This window comes from Hyaena hyaena, unplaced genomic scaffold (genome assembly GCF_003009895.1).
Source record: "Hyaena hyaena isolate Hyena2069 unplaced genomic scaffold, ASM300989v1 scaffold_643, whole genome shotgun sequence".
NCBI classification, from domain to species: Eukaryota; Metazoa; Chordata; class Mammalia; order Carnivora; family Hyaenidae; genus Hyaena; species Hyaena hyaena.
This window is the reverse complement of record NW_024081277.1, coordinates 290,528-312,458: the sequence shown is the minus strand read 5'-3', so window position 1 is coordinate 312,458 and position 21,931 is coordinate 290,528. Positions and strand designations below refer to the sequence as shown.

The following is a 21,931-nucleotide window of genomic DNA, read 5'->3' as shown; positions in this document are numbered from 1 at the left end:
GGTGAAGGGAAGAGAGAGAGGAGTGTGGAGAGGGATATATGCTGAGGAGAGAGAAAGAGCATGCTCCAGCCAACATGATGCCTGACGCAAAGAGTTCTCAAGGCTGTGAAGAGGAAATGTCCCCACTGCAAGTAGCAAATGCCATTTAGGGACCCTGAATGCCAAAATAAGGGATGACTGAGGACAAGCTGACGTTCTGAAGCCCAGTGGATGCCTGTGAGGACCGGCACTACCCAAGCACCAGACAAATGCCCCCCACCCCAACTCCATGCCCTCCATGATGCCATTATACTTCACGGGTTCCTGAGAACTTGTAATGTCTTCCCCAACCCAAAAAAGAAAAAAGGGAAAATTCCTGAATGGGCTCCATTTAAACTTTAAATTGTAAAATTTACTTGGGATTTGGGGGATTACTTCTTCTCCCATTAGGTAGAGTGGAGACCCTAAGCAGAGATTTAGCTAAGTCAGAGGGAAAAAAATAAGGGCAAATAGAAGACTGCCATTTTGCAGACCTGATTATCTGACTCAAAACATCTATATCTGACAATAAAAAGAGGGCTTCTTTGCATGCTGATGGTTTACCTGGATAAAGCAAGCACACTGCTGAAAGAAATCATCTTTTTCAAGTGGGGAATCACACCTTTCATTTTCAAATTCTAAAACTTCAAGTTTTCTGATTAAAGAAATAGCTTTACCTTTGACCTAGTAAACAGTTTTCCAGGAATTTATTGAAAGGTAATTATGATGAAAGTGCTCAAAGATAATAAGGATGGATATGATAGCATTGTTTATGATGATACAATTTGGATAAAAACGGCAATGACCAACATTAGGGAATGGCTACAAATAACAGTGGTGAATCTTGTGATCTGGCACTGGGATACGGCAGTCCCAAAGCCTCAGCCTAGCAGCTGTCTGGCCTCGGGTAAGTTATGTCACACAGGACATCAGAGGCATGAAGACAATGGATGCTACATTCCAAAAAAGCTCCTCTTGTGAAAAATGTCAGAGCAGGTGGGCAAGCGCTGGTTAAATGACTTTAAATGCCTCATTCACAATGAAGATATAAAAGGGTAAGAAGAACAGGTATAAGAGAAGATTTTCCTGGAGATTTCCTCAGTGAGAAATGTTGATATGCCCTTGGTCACATATCACTCCACCCCAAATAGGACACATGCAGATTGCCTCTTCTTTTTTTTTTTTTTTTTTTTANAATGTTTTATTTATTTCTAGGAGAGAGAGAGAGACAGCGTGAGCAGGGGAGGGTCAGAGAGAGAGGGAGACACAGAATCCTAAACAGGCTCCAGGCTCTGAGCTGGCAGTCAGCACAGAGCCCGACGTGGGGCTCGAACCCACGAACTGCGAGATCATGACCTAAGTGAAAGTCGGACACTTAACCGACTAAGCCACCCAGGCGTCCCGCAGATTGCCTCTTCTTTCACTTTAAGTCTCCATTAAAGGTTTGGGGGCCCTCAGAGACCCTCACATGAGTTGCCACAGTTAGTGGACGCAGTGGACTTGTGTGTGATTTCTGCCCAAGAAATGTGAAGGACGCAGGAGGCAGGCGGCTGCTGCTGGGTGACGGAAGGGAAGGTGGCCCACAGCAAGGAAACCAAGCACCCGCCACGAAAAGAGGAGTCTGGTCAACAGAGCAGGAGCTACCCTATGATGGTAGCAGTTGAGTCCAGAGCTGCCTGCTTCATCCCCTCCCCCAGGCTGCTCCTCCCTGCTCTGCCCCCAGTTTCACAAGTACCAGGAATATAGCTAAATCACAAGAAACTAACAGGCTTAAAAAAAAATCGACCCTTAACTATAATGAGCTAAATATATGCTACATACTGGGGGGCATGGTGAGTTAGAAAATGTCCTCCCTGCCCTCCTTCCCCAGCTCTAGGCTTTGAAGAGCCTGAAATTCAGTCCTCCATTAAGAGCAACCTCGGGCTGCACATAGCCCAGTTCCAGGAAAATCTTCAGCTGAAGCCACCCTCAGGACCACCCTCGGATCAGCCAATCAAAAGAAATGTGTAATATTCCTGTGGTCTGAGTCAGGGCTGGGAACTGCAGTTAGTTACTCTGTACAAACTAGCCAATCACTCACCGCTTGCCTAAACCCCAGATAGGCCCTTTGAGCTCACCTTATAATTGGTCATTTTCAAAGATTCTCAAAGGTCATGATTGGGTCCCACCAAAAGTAACAGACGCCTCACGGATACTGAATGGTCAAAACTGTACCATGGGTGTTGTATAATTATGATTGGTGCTTATGTGATGATGCAATGCGTACAATGTGTGCACTGTAACACCCCGTCCCTTACCCCATAAAAACCCTGCTGGCTATTGTTCAGGGCTTCTCCTGGCTGCTGCTGCGCTGGTAGGTGGGTGAGCCCCTGCTCGAGCTTGTAATATAGACCCTTTTGTACTTGCATCGGTGCCGGCTCCTTGGAGGTCTCTGGGGACACGCGATTCGGGCACAACAGCTTCAGCAGGGAGAGGGGGAACTCCAATCTTCAGATGAAAATTGAGTTTTGATTATTACATGAAATGAAACTGGACATTTTGTGGAATGAAGATGATGTTTTGTGATTTGGAGTGACCCACACAACTTTAATTACCTAAAAGTAATGAGAAAAATCACAGGGTGGCTTGCCCACTTTCTACCTGTGTACCAGGGAAAGCCTGGCCACAGTGAACATATTTACAGAGTGACAGAAGACAGAAATCAAGTGGCTTCATCATTATTCCTACAAGAAATGATAGGTTTAACGCTCTGTTACATAACCATACCTCTCCTAACCTCAGTTTCCTCCCAGCACAAAATGGAGAAGACAACACCCAGCTTCAGGGAGAACATGGTAAGGCAGTCCATGCAACCCCGCAAATGCGTAACACAGAGCCCGGCACAGAAAGTACTCACAGTAGGCTAGGGGTTGCTGGTCACAGAACAGGTGCAACCATTGAAAGGACACTTTGGAATACTTAGTAATGTGCAAAGACATTCATGACACAGTAAGTGAAAAAGTATGTTTCAAAACATCATATTTAGTTGCATGTGTTTTTTTATGCAGAAAATAATCCAAAAGTCAGAAGACCAAAATATTAACAAAGGTAATCTATAGATGGATTATTGAAGCTTTTATGGATTTTCTCTTTCTATTGATTTTTCCTAAAATCCCTACCAGAAATATGCACTGCTTTTGTAACGGCGAACTTTTTTTAATCAAGAGGAAAAGAAGTAACTTCCTAGTCAGCATCTGCAGCTCTAATTGTCCCCTTTGTCATTTTATATCCCCAGCTATTTTAAAATACACAAAGCAAAGCCTCCTGTTGGTGTTGCCATGCCTTTCCTCCCTGAAGGCAGATTCTAAAGAAGCCACTTAGCTGTGAAGGCCAGTTCCTGCCCCGGGAGCTCAGGTCCACCCAGGAGCCTTGCTTGGCTGTGGCCCTTCCCAGCACTGCGCAGGCAGCTGATATATCCTGAGGTGCTTCTGGAGCTCAGTGGCATTCATTACTCTGGCTCTGCGGGGAACAGAATGCATTTTTTTCCTTCCTACTGGGTTGCCGCAAGAGCCTGATCAACACCAACATCCAGGAAAGCCTCAGGATTTTTTTTTTTTTTTCTGTTGGGAGCTGTTGTAAAAGCAGTGACACTAGTAAAGGTGGACTGAAGCAAAGGACATGTTTAAAAACCAGGAAGTCCTCCATTTCACTCCTGTGGTTTGGATAGGATCCCCCCCACCCCGCCCCCCAATGCTGGAGCTCATCTAATGTGCATGCAGGCCTACAGAAGGCTGATGAACCAGAGAGTTAGGTAAGTCAAGGAAGATAAGATCAGGGGAGATTATATTTTAGAAAAGTCTGTTTTCAAAGCTATTAGGGGTGTACAGTCAACCAAGAACAAAGCTCTCCAAGGGTGGTAGGAAAGCCCTACTCCTGAATTGAAATAACAGTTAGGTATACTGTCCAGCCATGGTCTTGAGTTGACCAGCACTTCACCACTTATTAAAGGGAATGCTGGGTCTAATCTAAGAATGAGAGAGTGCAAAATGGTGCAGTCACCTGGGAAAATAGTTTAGAAGTCCCTTAAAATGTTGGACATAGAGTTACCACATGAACCAGACATCCTGCTCCTAGATATGGACACCCAAGAGAAATGAAAACATAATGGCCACATAAAAACTTCTGCAAGAATGTTCACTGCAGCATGATGGAAACAATTCAAATGTCCACTAACTGATGACGGGATAGATAAATAAAATGGAGTATAGACACATCATAGAGTATTATTCAGCAATAAAAAGGAATCAAGTACTGATACAAGCAATAAGATGGGTGAACCTTATAAACATGCTAAATCAAAGAAGATAGTCACAAAATGCCACATGGTATAATTCGATTTATACAAAATGTCCAGAATAGGCAAATTCATGGAAACAGAAAGTAAACTAGCAGTTGTCTAGGGCTCAGGGAAGGGGTAGATAAGGAGTGACTACTAATGACTTTCCTTTCTGGGGAGACAAAAACATTCTGAAATTAGATGGTGATGGTAATTCAACTGTTTGAATATACTAAAAACCAATAAATCATCCAATTTAAATGGGTGAATTGTACTGTATGTGACTTAATTCTCAATAAAGTGGTTAAAGAGAAAGAGAGGTAAGATGGGAGGGAGAGTGATCTTGACTGTCCTACAAGATCTATTCCAGAAAATAAGGATAAGATGTAGGATTGGTTTATGATGATTCTGAAATGTTAAGAAGTAACTTTACTCTTTACAGTTCCTTAGCATATCACACCCTGAAAGGTGTGTTAATTTTTTTTTTGGCATTTTGGCATTCGACCATAGCCCAATTTCTAAACAATATCCAGGCTTGTCAATTATGCTACCAGTACATATCTTTTCCATCCCTGGCCTCCTGAGCAAACCTTTAGTTACTCAGCCTTGGCATTTACTTGAGCACTTTCTTTTTCAACCCTTTTTTAAAAATGTTTATTTATTTTGAGAGAGAGAGAGGATCCCAAGTAGTCTCCACATTGTCAGTGCAGACATGATGACATGGGGCTCAGGCTCGATCTCACGAACCATGGACCTGAGCAGAAACCAAGAGTCAGACACTTAACCGACTGAGCCACCCAGGCATCCCTACTTGAGCACTTCCTAAGAACAATGTGAAGCCACATGCAGCATGGAACTGAATACTGAGAAATTTATAACATAACCTACACATGGGATACTAGTTTTTTTCCTCCCTTCCCAGCAGCTGCCACTATAATTTCAAAAGATTTGCAACAATAACCTGGATAGAGAAGTGCCCACAGCCTGATCAGCTGGTGCCTAAAAACTGACCTCCGCATACCAACTTGCTCCTTCCCAGCCGAGCCCAGAAGGGGTCAGGCTGACGCGAATCAGACTCAAGAGTGGATGACTCAGCCAAGAGGAAAATCCAAACTGCTCTGGGGGTAAGCCAATTATCTGTGGGTCACCTTTTGATTACGTAGCTAGTGCCAAAGATTTGGGAGATCCCAAAAGGTCTCTGGCAAGCCATCTTCCTTCTCTGTGGTTTGGTTTTCCTACAAGTTGTGATAGCAGTACTTTACCTTTTAGAAAAGACAGTACATATGTAATGATTGAAGGTAGGGGTTTTGGCATCCAAATTCCTTGATTTGAAGCTTTGCCAATGAATTCGTCTTTGGACAAGTCATTTACTCTCGTTCCCTATAAGCCTGTTTTCTTTAGGTATGTTGAGGAAGGTAGTAGAATTAACTATTTACAGGTGCTGATGTGAGCATTAAATCAGATGATTCATGGGAAGCCTTTACTAAGAGCTTTATACTGTCAGTAGAAGTTGTTGCTGTTGTTATTTTGTAAACTTTTCTAAGAGGAAAGGATTATGAGAATAACCGATGTCACAGAAGTCATTCTTATGTACACATGTATATTACATATAACACTAAACTAGACAGTGTTCAGAGAATTGGAAAGAAATGACCATAGAGCTTGTACTATTTGGAGATAAAAAAAGAGCTCATGATGGAATTTATGTAAATATTTCTAAGGATGTCAGAGAAAAGAGTTCCTAAATAAGAGTAAATGCATTTCCTAAAGGTAGAACAAATGGCTGAGAAATAGCTTGAAAAAGCAAACTTGACCGATGGGTAGTGATTTAAAGTGGGTTACTTTCATTTCAAGATAATATCGCCATGGTTACATTAAGGTGATCAGTGCATATACAACGTTGAAAAACGTGGGTATACATTTTTAGAAATCTCTACCAAGGAGATGTTACTGGGCTGATTTTAAAACAAACCCACACACCTCGACTACAAGAACGACCAAGGGAAGTCTAGCCATGGGCAGCGAAAGTTTCCATGTTTGAAGGAGGGGTTGGGGAACAATCAAGCTGGGGAAAATCCAGCAGGTGCTTGGAGAATAATGCAGTTTCCTAGGGCAGCAGATGCACAAGTGAAACAGTATCCAGTAACAGTCCATCAGATGGTATTATAGCTAGACTAGGGAAGAAGAGCCGAGATGAAAAGGGACAATTCGAAAGGTAACTGAATGCCAGTGAGTGACATCTTCTTGAGAGATCACATACCGGCAAAAAGTGAGCCAGCACTTAGCTCTGAAAAGGGGGGTTAAATAAACCGTCATTTTCCTCTGTAGAAGGACAAATGGAAAATGGAGGCCTCAAAGAATTCATTAGTCAAGATTTAAACAGACCATCACTAATAAACCCTGACAAAAAAAGTAACAACAGGCATCAAAGGCTCTGAAAGTATGATTCCTGAAATGATTCTGTCATCTGAAAGATGATGGCTTGGTTTGGTCCCAAAAATTAGGTGGGGGAGGGGAGGGGTGCAGAGCAGAGAAAGAAAGAGAGAGAAAGAGAGATGAGTGCACACTATAATTCTATGAATCCCATAAATCAGGATGAAGAACTAGAGACACCAAAGTGGATGACAGAGAGCATCTAGGATGCTAAAGCAAGGGTAGGAACTGTTTCAAATCTCAAAGCAGATTTTCTGAGATTTCATTTCACAAATAGGACTCATTTAAAATTCCAGTCTTAGAAAGGAAACAATGCCTTGGAACAAACTCACTCTCTACCAAGTGATTGTGCAGAACCCAATGTGGCTACTCCTCCTGAGTCTGGCTCTCAATACCAGGGACCAATATAGGCCTCTCCCGTCCTTGTTTAACTAGCCTGAGCAATCCCACGTTAATACTGACACTAGCCTGTGAGCTCCCAGAAGGCAGGTGTCCCAGTCATCTCTGCATTCTTATGTGGGAGCAGGAAAGGAAAGAAATTGGAACCATCCCAAAGTAAGTGTGGGTCACAATGCTCCATAGTCTTTAATTAAATGGCCATTCAATTAATTCAGCCAAATTTGAGTGTTTCCTTCATCATAGTTTTCATGCATGTGGGCCATACTGATTCATTTAATAAGACTCCCATCACAATAATTCTCAGAATGTAAATGCACAGACCAAGATGGCCAATGCAAGCTGAGAAATGAGTCTTCCAGGCCTATCCCATGTGGTTATGGTCTTGGTCAGAAAAAGTCTTTTCTCTTATCCATGAATCTGTACTGGCTGACTCTGAAGATACTGTGATGAATTTGGGGGGGCTTACCTTTGTAATGTGATGAAAATTATTTACATGTTTTCCAGGTCCTTTCTTATGACCCAATATGGGGCAGACTCTCAATTAATAATAACCATAGGAAAGGTATTATGGCAGAGTTACCTATCCTCCAAACCAGGCAGAAACCACCAGGGCCTTGAGGTAGGGAGGTAGCATATTTCCTTACTACGCAGTGATGAATTTCAATCACTGCTGGCTTGTGCCAGATTCAAATTGGCAACCCACAGAGAAGAAACACTTTCTATCCCATTACTCATGCCTGGAACGATCTGTTCCCTTGAAGACTGGCTTCCTAGGTGAAGGCGAGGGAATGGATGCTCACTCTGAGATGGTTTAAGCAGGGTAAAAGGCATGAAAGACAAGTGCCCAGCCAGAGAAATGTGTGGACATGGTGAGGGAGCCATATAATTTCCATGCACTGGTCGGGGGCGGGGTAAGGGGACATTAAAACTTAAAGGGAAAATAAAAGGAATTCATTCAGTAATGAGCCACTAAGTTTCACTCAGTTCAATGGCTGCAACACTATTGCTCTGCTAAGAAAACAATGCTCTTGGGAGCCTGGGTGGCTTAGTCGGTTAAGCGTCCGACTTTCGCTTAGGTCATGATCTCACGGTTCGTGGGTTCGAGCCCCGCATCGGGCTCTGTGCTGACTGCCAGCTCAGAGCCTGGAGGCTGTTTCAGTCTGTGACTCCCTCTCTCTCTGACCCTCCCCTGTTCACGCTGTCTCTCTCTCTCTCCTAGAAATAAATAAAACATTTAAAAAAAAAAAAAAAGAAAGAAAAAGAAAACAATGTTCTTAGGACTTTATAGAAATTCCTCCTAAAAAATTTCTATTTGGCTCACCTTGTCTCAGGTAATCGGCCTAAAACATTAAATCCCACCAAAATGTTGAAAGGAAAAAAATAATTTAAGATACTATAATTTTCGAATATCCAGGCCCATTCCATGTAAATTATGCTCCTGAAAATCTTTTGACCAAACTTTTAAGATCTCTAAAATTTTTACTAAATCTTATTTGCTGAACTAAATCTTGACTAAAAAACCTTCTCAAGAAGGAGTACAATAAGCAGTAAAAGTGGTTCTTCAGAAATCAAAATTCACCGGTATAATAAACAATGCAGCACAATGAGCATCTACCAAGCATCACCTCTACCTGCTGAGTAAGTGCCGTCTTCCTGGACCAGGGACTGAACAATCATCCTCTGCTGTGCCTTGAAATGAGCCAGGTTCTGGGTTGTGGAGGTGAGTACACAACCCACCAAGATCACCAGAGAAAAGGTCACTACATGTAAGCAACAATTTCGACTCATACCAACCTGAGAAGTCATGATAAAATTATTTTGAATGAAATAAAATGTTTTCTCTGGCCTTCTCCCTATTTGGAGTTCCAGGCTCTGGACATTCCTGGGAGTTAGAGTAGGGGAGAAGCTCCTGGTACTCAGAAAAATACTGTTCTGGATAACCAGGTGACAGCTCTGTATTCTCCCCTCCTTGTCCAGCCACAGCACTCATGCCACCAGGTGACTGGTTGAGCCAGAGCCCTATGAGGGCTTCTCCTGGATGGGTCGTAAGGTCTCTCCATACTGGAAGGAGTCTCAGCAGTGACATAAAAGGGCAGCATCTCTCATTCGTATCCTGATCTGACACAGAAACTGCATCCTTATATTTTGTACCCACAGCCTTTTCTCCTGGGATCACCATGACTCTATGTAAGCTGTGTTTCACTGAGCTATAGAAGAAGCCACCCTCTCTGAACCTAAGGCACTGCCTTTGTGCCAGATCTGTAGGTCTTGGCTTTCACTCCAAAGGAGTCCAGTCCCAGGATCTCTGCACAGAAACAGCCCATCTGGTGGCCATCCTAATGGCCCTCCAGATGGGCTCGGATACTCTTATCTTTAGGGTGGTCAGAGCGTGAGCTGCAATGTGGTGGGCCCTGCAACCTGAGAACTCACCTCTGATCTTGGATGAAATATATGTATCTGGGGATTGCTTCAAAATGATAAGGATGAAGGGGAAGTAGTGTGTGTGTACATGGGCGTGGGGGTGGGGGTAGAGAGATCCAAAACTGGGCAAGAATTGGATATTTCTGAGGATCAGTGCCAACTATCTGGGAGGTCAGTGCTCTCAATGTGTGGTCTGAGATAGGTGCCCATGTAAATGCAGAGACTGAGAGAAGCATTCAGCAGCTTTTATAGCAATTGGACAGAGTAATTCTGTGTCTGTTAAATTTAATTAAAAAAATAATTGGACTTGAGTTTAATCTGTCTTTGTTTTAAATTCATTTTTAAGGAATTCACCTTTTATAAAACTATCAGCCTATGATGGCTTAAAAAAAAAAAAAGAAGATAAGGTCCCTCAGCCCCTCAGCCTGACAGAATGAGAAGCCCTGCTTCATCTGGTTCTCTCCACTTTTGCATTTGCTTGACATTTTCCATAATAAAGAGTTAGGAAGGGAAAGAATTGCTACTGATTTTCAATCTCTACTCAAAGATAAATTTATAATTTATAAAAAAATAAATAGAAATTTTGTGTTTATTTTACAAATATAGAGATGAATGTAGAACTAAAACAGCCTGGGGTACAGTCATCAGGTGCCATGAAGCTGGGTCTTGGTGGAACCCCTCCTCGACCCCACCCAGTGCACCCATATGCAAAGTGGGAGCTGGGGGCAGCAGAATGATTTACTTCCTGTAGCACTGTGGTTGCCCAAGCCGTTTATTTGAGCACCATATCTAGCAACTCCTTGGCTAACCTTCTGGAGAACTTAAAGCTTCCACTTTCCTCTCTCACAGTGGACAAACATCAGCACACTAAGGGAATTTTTTTTCAACTAATTTAAATGGAAGTGTATACAAATACTACAAGCCTACATATGTAAGTCAACCTGACAAAATCATGTTTTTCCAGTTAATTCACTGAACATGGCCATGTGTACACACACAGGTACAATTTCCTTTTTTTTTTTTTTTTTTTTTACAATTTCCATTTTTAAAGTGAGATCTTGGTTCTATGTTGGTTTCTTCTCCTGTTCTGGTAGATAAAGCATCCCAGGGTTGTTCATTTTAAAGTTAAGCCTGTGCCACCCCAAGGGCAGCTAATATGGTGTCCTGACTCCCTGCAGAGGAGCTTAACAAACCCAGCTTAGGACCCAAACATCTCAAACTCAGCCAGCTCTACTTTCTCTGTCTGCTTTGTCTGACTTGTGAATAACCACTTCTGCCTAAACAAAACATCAGTGGAAAGGGGAAATCTGCTTTTGAGGAAGGAGAAAGGAAACAGAAATATGCTGGGCATTTGACCCCAGACCGCCTGTGCTGAGACCCAGCACACAAGGTGTCCCTGTGGGGTCTGTAATCCAGGGGTCAGGCCACCCTTGTGTCAGGTTTCTGTGCAATAATCACCTGAGGGAAAGGGCCGCAGGGGAGCCTCTGCAGGGGAGCCTCCGCAGGGCGCCCCTGTAAGGGCATGAGCGCCAGGCTCCCTGTAATTAAGAAGCAGCCTGCTCCTGAGGAGACAGCGCGGCCACCCCATCTGCTACGCCCGCGCGAGCTGGCACGGCGCCTCCCTGCCTGCTGCCGCCCGGCTACCCACCGCGTCCTTGGAGACCGCCTTTGATGGAGCGTTGATGCCAAGCTTTTCCAGAGGATAGACAATCTGTCGTCGCGGCCGCACGGGAACCAAGTAATGAAGGGCGGATGTCAGGGAGTGGGCATAGGAGCTCTGGAACTGAAAGACAGCGATCTCTGTTTTAGGGGAGAGAATGTCAGAGCCGTGCAGCACAGACGCCTGCGTGCGACTTTACAAACACAAAAGTCTGAGCACAGCCAAATCGGAGAGGGGGGAAAATCGGCAAATAAACAAACATACTCTTCGAGCGGAGGAATGAATTGTAGATAATGCCTGACACTAATGAAGATAATTACGAGAGTAATTACATTACTATCTCTGTGGGAATGACAGATAAACAAGTGGTTTGGTTTATGGGAGTTTTCAGTACAAGTATTTTCCCCAGGAGGATATTCTTCTCCATAGTGATCATGAATCAGCTTGATTTGACCCCATTAAGCTGTGTTATCTGTGTCCTGTTAACCTTTGCATGTTTGGCACAAGCTGCTTTAAGAAGGCACATAGATAAAAATGTCATCTGAGGGGAGGCTGAGCGCAGATGTGGAAATCTTCCTGTCTGTGAAAGTCACAGCTAACTGGACCTTTGATGATAGAACAAGTATTTTAAAACAAAAAGATGAAACCAGAAAGTGAGGTGCGGGAGGAGAAATCGGATCCTATGATTCTGACTTATATTAATGCTAAATTATGAGCTGGATTTATGCTTACTGAAATAGTCTATGATAAATCATGTTTTAGGAGAATGCGTTAAAATATGCATTTTACCCCATTTTTGAAACTTGGCAGTGAAAACTGAACACGGTGATTTTTATTTCTTTTGCATTTATGAAATCTGAGGGGTTCTGGTCAAACTAACTCAGTGTATTTCAACCATTTAAACCTCAAGCGTTAAACTGTGAAACCAAAATTTTAATATGTTTATTGAATTTAAGTTGGAAAGCAAAGCAAATAAAACTGAACCTAAACTAGATGTACTTTAATAAATAAGATGGTTTACACACGACTTATTGCTGTTAGAAAAACAGCCCCCAGGCATTTCTAAGAGCTTCTAAAAGGGATTTCTAGACTCCTTCACCATTGAACTTCACACCCTGACATTACACACTGAAAAACAGAACCCAGGAGTTCTTAGCCAGAATTCTGCTTTTATGCCTGGAGGATCTCTTAATATATGTCCTGGCAGGAGGGTGTAGAGGAAATCATCTTCATAATGCAAGCCTAACATTCACTTTTACTATAGCCAACTGGGGATTTATAGCAGAATTTGGAAATTGTTTCCTAGTTTATCTGGTATAGCTTCTTACATGTGTTTAAAGAAAGGTATGTGTGTAAATCACCTGTAGGTGCAGACTATGAGGAAATCTGTCTCCAAATGTGTTTCTATATCCTATGTGAAATAGTGCATAACACATTCCAAATTCTATACGATTGAGATAAATATGTGAATGTTTGATGAAATGTCAAAGTGCTATTTTTTCTATTATGGATGTAAAAGGACTTTCACGCCAACTGGGCATATGCAGGCAACATCATGAATAAAAAGTAAGAATTTAGTATCACATCCTGAAGGTCACCACACTGGCCACTGGCCAAATGCACAGTAAAAAGAAACTGTGTGGGATCAGGATCTACTAGAATGTTACCTTTCTATCTCCTTAAGTTCAAATCTAGGGTGTTCACATGGCTATGGCACTGTATTTTGATAGGAAAAATAATCATCACTAGAGCATATTCTGCATTTTGCTAAAAATCCTTTCCATGTTTTTTGTTCTTCCTCATTCCTTCTGTACTTCCCCAAGAGGCTTTTGATAAATAAGATGCATTGGCCAAATTATTGTTATGGGAATTTACTGATACACTTTAGACTGTTTTTAAGTTTAATAAATAAGCTTATTTTAAATATCTGCTTGGCTCATTTGTGGTAACAAAGAACAAACATGACCACAGCAAGGATTCTGGGCAGAGCATGAGAAAGGTTTTGGTCATGAATGGGATATGATAGGGCAACTTCTAGCTGGTCTAGTGATTGAACCTCATCACCTCTCAAATGTACATCAGGCTGAGGACCAGCTGTCAGTGACAGGCATGAGCACATGTGTATGACTCTTCTAGGCACTAGGATGCAGCTCTGAACAAGACAGACACCTCTGCTTTCATGGTAAAAGGCATAATTTAGCTAGTGAAAAGTACACTGAAGACTAAGCAGGATAAATGGATGTAAGATTGAAGCAGAAAGAAGAGCTTGCTGTTTGTGCATGCACATATACATTAGATAGTATTTACTACAAAAGTATTAGTCTTCGTAAGCATAACATGTTAGGGAGACTTATACAGGTATTTACTACCTAAAGGTTATGTCAGTATCATACATCCACTTTTTATCCATCACTCTTATGGTGGTGGTTATAGTGCTTATTTTGAATGCTGTGACAGCATACTAATATTATAGGATTGAACTGATTTGTTCTATGAGTTCAAACCAAAATGTTCTTTGCTTAAAGAGTATGACAGGATCATTGTGGCATTTCACTAATGCACCATAAGAAATTATTTGACTTTCATTTCCCTTAGAGCATTTTTGCAGATTTTCCAGTCTCTTTTTTGTCAATATGGAAAAGCCAACAAATTGTTCTACTAATTATAATGATTGTGAATGTTTCAGACACTCAGTCTTCTGGACTTTCACTATAGTGTAATAAATGAACCAAACTCAATATGGCCATTTAAAATTCATAGCCCTGTTATAATTCAAATCCATTGAGCAAGGAAGAAATAAAATGTGGCACACAACACCGATGACATTGTGAATGTGCTGGAAAAGTGAATTATGATATTCTTTTACCTTGTCTTCCCTGGACTGTGGGTAAACAGGATAGTAGAGACAGGACTTAAAGCCTAAACGGAGGATCTCCTTCAGAAAAAACTTGGTGTAGTGTTGAAAAATAGGGTTCAAGGCAAAGTGATATAGGTGCCCATGTTCTTCCCGTTGGTGGTGACTGAAGTAGATGAAATCTTCAATGTTGTAATGGGATCGTATGTACTCTATATCCTAAAAAAAAAAAAAAAAAAAAAAAAAAAGGGGAAAGGACATCAAAGAATGTTTTAAACAAGTGGCATGCACTTTGTGATAAAAAAGCTTTTTTAAAATTACTTTAGGTATGGTATTAAGAAATGTGCTTTTCTCTCCTGTGATATACTACCTCATTTTGATTTTTCAATTTTTTTAAAATTGAAAATTAGGTTTTCTGAAAGTTCTGATGGCTTGTCTCTGATGGACGGCTACACAGCTTTGGAATTTGTTCCTTAGAGCCATGGCTACTAAAAACCCAGAGAATCTTGAGTCTCTGCTAGTCGCCAGGTGACAGCACAGCAGCTTTTCCCCACTGTTGGACAAGCAGAGGACGAGCTGGTCAGTGCAACTGATTTAGCCTGTACAAAACTCAGCAGTGGGAGAAAGCACAGCCACTGGTATTCTCTGGACTCATTACTATTCTCTATTCACCCTTTCATGTGGAAACGTGCCATCTCACAGGTCACATAATGTGACTGGCACATGTGGCTGGATTGGCCTGCACAGCTAGGCCTCATCCATAGCATTCCTTAAACTTTTTATGCCTCTGAGGTATTTTATTCTTACATTGTGGAAACAATTTTAAAAACTGGTGAGTGTTTACTTATAAAAGAAATATCAGGCACTCTGTTCTGGCTTCTTTGGGTCTGTTTCTGACCACTACTCTGTCCCCCGCATTGTGGGTGGGGAAGCAGGGCTCTGCCATGCTAACTGCACTGGTTCAGCCTCTCCTGCTTCACTTCCCAGTAGTGGACACTGCGGGGTGGGGGTGCTGTCCACAGTGATGGTGACTTTCCCTCATGACAAGAGCAGTAAACACACCTGATATTCAGGAAAAATCAACCAGATGGGAAAGCACCTACTTATATTTCTTCTTATACTTCCAAAAAGAAGAATTGGAGAACACAGGGAACTTGATTTTCCCTGTGATTGACAAAGCTGGCACTAGAAAATTCAGGAAAACTGAAGTCTGTATCCAAGCCCATCAAGGTCCTTTGTCTTTAAAGCCTCTACCATAAAGCAGAGAGAAAATGGGGCTCACAGTAACCAGGCCAGTGGTGGTATCTGAGGGCAATTCTGGTAGTGCCTGACCTTTCCATCTGCACTGACCCCATAACTGCCTTAACACCTAAGACTTTTCTTTAGTTACCAAGGAGGCATCCCTCATTATAAAATGAGTAATAAATGTAGGGCTGAGAAATCATTGAAAAACAAGAAGCAAAGGGCCAACAGAGGTTATTAGCTCAAAACAGCAGATGGGCCATGTACACCTAATTTTCTTCCCATCCCAAATCCCTTAAAATAACAACAAAAAATTATTTTAAAAATAATGATGTGGTGGTGTGATGGGGGACACAAAAGTAAGATAGTCTCACCTTGGAAGAAAACATATCAAAGTTTTCTAACACTAGCTTATACCCTCTTACCTTGGGTCCCTCAAAGTCCTACCACCTGCCAGGACCATCCACATTCAAGGCCACAAGAGGAAGCCAGACAACTGATGCCCCCTCTCAACTAGACAGAGAGCGGGGCAGCCCTCCCCATGACTGAGAGATGCAGGGGAGAAGCAAGAAGCACAACTGTTGAGGATACCCAAGCTAGCCAGCCACGCTGATACTATAATCTTTCAGTCACAACATGGTCAGACTTCCAAGGAAAACTGACAAATCCAAAAGAGCAGAAGAGAGAAACATACAACTTACTCTAGGGGACACAGAGGTCAGTCAAGGAACAGAAGAGAATTTTTTTTCAGAAAAAAAATCTATTGTGTCCTCAGAGATAACAAGAAGGATCTTGCATGTAACATAACAAACAAGCTGACTACAAAAAAAAAAAAAAAAAGGCTTGGAAGTTAAACATATGAACCCTGAAATGAAGGCCTGCATAACAGAATGGACAAGGCTGAAGACTGAATTAGGAATTCAGAAGACAAAATCAAGAGAATCTCTTAGAATGAAGAACAAGAAGTACAAGAGAGAGGGATGTCTAGGTGGCTCAGTTGGTTAAGCGTCTGACTCTTGGTTTTGGCTCAGGTCATGATCTCACGGTTGGTTAGTTCCAGCCCCATATCAGGCTCTGTGCTGATGGTGTGGAGCCTGATTGGGATTCTCTCTCTCTCCCTCTCTCTTTGTTCCTCCTCTCCCCCTGTACTCTCCCTCTCTCTCTCCCTCTCAAGATAAATAACTAAACTTTAAAAAAAGGAAGTTAAAAGAAAACAAGTACAAGAGATACAGAAATGAGAAGAAAGTTAAGAGACAGTGAAGGAGCAATCTCAAAGGTCCAATATCCTTGAATCAAAAGGAATTCAAGAAGAGAATAAAGAAGTTAGAAGGGAAAAAGTAAAGATATCATAGAGGAAAGATATTCCACAACTCAGAAAAGTCATAAGTTACTTCTTGATAAAATTTCAGAGTTTCAGGGATAGAAAAGAAACAAACAAATTCTCAAGGCAGAAAGCAAACAAACATACATTTATTTATATCACATTACATTTTATCAGTGACACTGGACACTAGAAAACCATCAGACTAAAAACATCAACAATCTGTTGTGAGGTAATTGACATAAAAATTCCATATATAGCCTGATGAGTACTCAAAGGTGAGAACAAAATAAAACTTCTTGTATATGCATATACTCAGAGACCCTACCACCTACTACCACTCTTTACAAAAAAAAAAAAGAAAGAAAGATCACTCAAGGGGCACCTGGGTGGCTCAGTGGGTTAAGTGTTCAACTTGGGCTCAGGTCATGATCTCATGGTTTCTGAGTTTGAGCCCTGCATCCAGCTCTATGCTGACAGCTCAGAGCCTGGAACATGCTTCAGATTCTCTGTCTCCCTCTCTCTCTCTGCTCCTCCCCTGCTCATGCTCTGTCTCTCTCTGTCTCTCTCTCTCTCTCTCTCTCTCTGTCTCTCTCTCTCAAAAATAAACAAACATTAAAAAACCTTTTATAAATCACTCAAAGATACATTGAATCAAAAAGAGAAATAAATCCAAGAACAAGGGTAGTGTAGGATACATTAATGGAATAAAGCCGTATAGTCATCTCAATAAATGCTGAAGCATATCTGATAACATTCAATATTCACCCATAATAAAAACTTTTAGTAAACTAGAAACAGAAGAGATTTCCTTAGAGCTTGATAAAGGATATCTCTCAGAAACCTGCAGCAAATATTACACTAAATGGAAGAAAATATGGAATCATTGCCATTAAAATCAAGAACACCACAGAAGTATCCACTATAAACACTACTATGCAATGTTATTGTAAACATACAGGAAAACTGGAAAAAGAAGTAAACTATAAATATTTTAAAAAGAAAGTGTGGCAGCTTCTATTTTCCAAAGGTGGCCACAAGAGTAATTTGCATCCCGTGTGCTCTCTGGTGAAAGGATCTTGCCACGCTTTCAGCATCAAGAGGTGGAGTCCGTTTCTCCATCCCTAGAATCTGAGTATGCTCTGTCACTGCTTTGGTTGAGACCATGTGTAAGAAGTGACACTGTGCCAGAAAAGAGATGCAACTGAAAACTCTTAGAGCTAAAAACAGACTTCAAAAAGGTGGCTGGATATAAGATCACAATACAAAAGGTACTATTTTTCTCACATACCAAAATAAACCCTTAGAAAGTACAATGAAAAAAAATGTTTCTATTTATAATACCCAGAAAAATATAAAATAAGTAGAAATAAATTATAAATGTCTAGGACTGTATCAGTCAGGGTCTCAGCAGGAAACAAATGGTGTGTTCAAGTTAGGATAACTGGAGGTGGGTTTAACAAAGAGACTACTGGGGTGCCTGAGTGGCTCAGTCTGTTAAGCATCCGACTGGCTCAGATCACGATCTCATCGTTTGTGGGTTCCAGCCCCATATCGGGCTCTGTGCTGACAGCTCAGAGCCTGGAGCTTGCTTCAGATTCTGTGTCTCTCTCTTTCTCTGCCTGTCCCCTGCTCATGCTCTATCTCTGTCTCAAAAAGAAATAAACGTTAAAATTTTTAAAACGAAAACAAACAGACTACTTACAAAGAGGGGGCAGGGTGTAGGGAAACAAGTAGGGGATAGTATAGCAGCAACTGCAAGCTAACACCACCCTAGGTGTGTGGCATGGGAGGCACTAGTTACTGGAATCCAAAATGAGAGGGTATTGGAGAAGAGGCCACCTTGAAAAGGTCAGAGAACTCAGTGGAGAGACCAGCCAGCTGAGGGAATCCCAATCTCACTCTCCTCCCTTCCTCTCATCAGGGTTTCCCATTGGCCAAATCCAATTAGAGGCAGAGAGTAAACAAAACAGAGCACAGAGTAAACCTACAGGGGCAAACAAAGTATTTGCCACAAGAAACCTGTATGTGATAAGCCATGAAACTTCACTGAAGAACCCAAAATAATTCAACACCACCACCACCAACACAGAAAGCCATGTTCCTAGAAAGACTCAATATTTTATTATTATTTTTTAGTTTTTTAAATTTTTTATTTGAGAGAGAGAGAGAGGGCAAGAAGGAGAGAAAGAGAGAGAATAAGTGGAGAAGGGGCAGAGAGAGCCAGGGACACAGAATCCGAAGCAGGCTCCAGGCTCTGGGCTGTCAGCACAGAGCATGATGGGGGGCTTGAACTCATGAACTGCTAGATCATGACCTAAGCCAAATTTGGATGCTTAAATTACTGGGCCACCCAGGTGCCCTGAGAAAGTCTCAATATTTTAATTGTTGATTCTGCCTAAATTGTTCTATAAAAACCACAAAGGTGAAAATAAGTTCATAGTAAGTATAACAAGACTTATCTGGAAAAGTAAATATCTAATTAAAACCAAGAAAATTTAGAAAAAAAAAAGACAAATGAGAGAAAATTCACCTACCAGATACCAAAACACACGATAATACAAGAGTTATCAACAAGTAAATCTATGGAACAGAAAAGAGGGTTTAAAAATAGACAGGCATGGGGCGCCTGGGTGGCTTAGTCGGTTAAGCGTCCGACTTTCGCTTAGGTCATGATCTCGCGGTTCGTGGGTTCGAGCCCCGCGTCGGGCTCTGTGCTGGCTGCCAGCTCAGAGCCTGGAGCCTGTTTCGGTCTGTGACTCCCTCTCTCTCTGACCCTCCCCTGCTCACGCTCTCTCTCTCTCCTAGAAATAAATTTAAAAAAAAAATAAAAAAAAAAAAGACAGGCATATGGAAATTTAATCATGTAAAGGCGACATTTTAAATCAGCAGGAAAATAGTGAACTACTCAGCAATAAATACTTCAGAAGAATTGGATCTGCATTAGGAAAAAAATAAAATCCTTGTCCAATTGACCACACACACACACAGTGCATGTAATTAATTATGTGCAAGCAAGAATGTAGGAAGGAATAGATACCTAACTATTAGTAGTAGTAATTCTTTGGGGAGAACACTGGGGCTTTTTTTTTTTTTTTGGTGGTAGTGGTCCTGGTGGAAGGTTATTTGAAATTTTTAAAAATTTTTTATATTTTACTTAGAGAGAGAGAGAGAGAGCAAGAGTAGAGGAGAGGGGCAGAGAGACCCAGAGAGTTAATCCCAAGCAGATTCCATGCTCAGTGCAGAGCCCGATGTGGGGTTTGATCCCACAACCCTGGGATCAAGACCTGAGCTGAAATTAAGAGTCAGAACACTCAACCAAATGAGCCACCCAGGTGCTCTGGTTATTTGAAGTTATAAAATGTGAATATTTTCATATATTCTCTGTATTAGTTTAAATATTTTAAACTGAAAAACAGAAATTAAAAATCAACCAAGGGGGATGCAAACAGATGATGATTTATATCCTTAAAAAAAAGGGGCATTCATATTAAATAAACAAAAATGAAAAAGAGTCATTGTGTGCTAATTCATGATATAAAAAGGAACAATCCAGGAAATCAATGTCTATTTTGCAATTTACCATTTCATCTCTGATCACTGCAATGCCGACTATTTGTTTTGCAACTTCAGCTATAAATGCCTTCAGTGGTGTTCCATCCTGAAAAGATAAACATATATTTTAAGGCCCTTAAAATATAACTATCAAGGTTTGTGTAAGCAGTCAGTAGTGGGCTGTAACTAATAACAATGACAGAGCCAATATCCATCAATACCTACCTTTGGGCCATGTACTAAGTTAAATGTCCCCCCTGTGTTCATTGAATCCTCACTCCTATGAAGTACTATCATTTTTTCTATTTCACTTGCCAGAAAATAAGGCTTGTTGGGCTGAGTAACATGCAGAGATTTCCAGCTAGTAAGGGCTGGATCCGTGATTCAAACCATAGTCCCTTTGACTGGCATCTGATTTCCTTAGCTCTGCATTAGTGGTTCTCAAATACTGTGATCTCAGGACACCTATTCCCTGAGGACTCCAAAGAGCTTGGTTTATGTGTGTGATATCTATCACTATTTTCTATATTAGAAATTAAAGCTGGGAAAAATTTGAATTTGTTGATTCATTTTTGTTGAATTTACTAATTAAAACAAAATTTAAAATTTGACAAAAATATTTAGAGAGGAGAGTAGCATTGTTTTCTATTTTTGCAAATCCTTTTAATGTCTGGCTTAATGAAAGACAGCTGGATGCTCATATCTGCTTCTGCATTCAATCTGCTGCAATATGTTATTTTGGTTGAAATATATGAAAAAAATCTGTCTTCACAAAGATACAGAGTTGGAAAACTGAGAGGTATTTAAATAATCTTTTCAGATAATTATGGATATTCTTCTCTGCTGCTCAACAAGTGGTACTGATTTAAAGATCAGTTGCAGGGCGCCCGGGTGGCTTAGTCAGTTAAGCTTCAGACTTTGACTCAGGTCATGATCTCATGGTTTGTGAGTTCAAGCTCCGAATTGGGCTCGGTGCTGACAGCTCAGAGCCTGCAACCTGCTTCCAATTTGGTGTCTCCCTCTCTCTGCCCCTCCCCAGCTCGTGCTCTGTCTCTCTCTCAAAAATAAATATTAAAAAAATAAAAGATCAATTGCATGTGGAAGCTGAAACCATATCAATAAACTTTGTGCTTGCATGAGTACTTTTTACCTGTGTGATTTTGTAACATCCTGTTTTATCTAGAAAATATTGGTTCACCAAGCTTACACAGATTTTCCAAGTTGACTTATGACAAAATATCAAACCGCCTGGGTGGCTCAGTCGGTTGAGCGTCTGACTTTGGCTCAGCTCATGATCTCACAGTTTGTGAGTTCCAGCCCCATGTGGGCTCCGCGCAGACAGCTCAGAGCCTGGAGTCTACTTTGGATTCTGTGACTCCCTCTCTCTCTGCTCTTCCCCTTCTCGTGCTCTGTCTCTCTCTATCAGTAATAAATAAATGTTAAAAAAATTTTTTAAATATATACCAAAGCATCACATTTGGTGATATCACCACCAGCCTCATCAGAAAAACGTTTGAAATTTTGGAAGCTGTCAAGCTCATGATGAAAGATACTGATTTTCCAAAATTCTAATTGTTTTTTTATTGAAAGCTTGGATATTATCACAAGGAATAAATAGTGTCAGTTGTTCCCTTGAAGTGACAGCCTCGCATCTTTCATTTTTAAGACAATGTCTGCCAAGTATCCAAGACCGAATAACCACATTTTGTCTGC

General features: G+C 41.3%; 1 protein-coding gene across 1 annotated transcript in view; it reads right to left on the bottom strand.

The window, feature by feature from the left end:
• CFAP61 (cilia and flagella associated protein 61) overlaps positions 1 to 21,931 on the bottom strand; it is a 275,380-nt gene that overhangs the window by 130,947 nt on the left and 122,502 nt on the right. The window contains exons 14-16 of the mRNA XM_039216607.1: positions 20,247 to 20,324; positions 14,113 to 14,319; positions 11,235 to 11,369 (exon numbers count right to left, since the gene is read on the bottom strand). Of these exons, the coding sequence (XP_039072538.1) occupies positions 11,235 to 11,369; positions 14,113 to 14,319; positions 20,247 to 20,324 (420 nt within the window). The remainder of the gene's footprint in view (positions 1 to 11,234; positions 11,370 to 14,112; positions 14,320 to 20,246; positions 20,325 to 21,931) is intronic.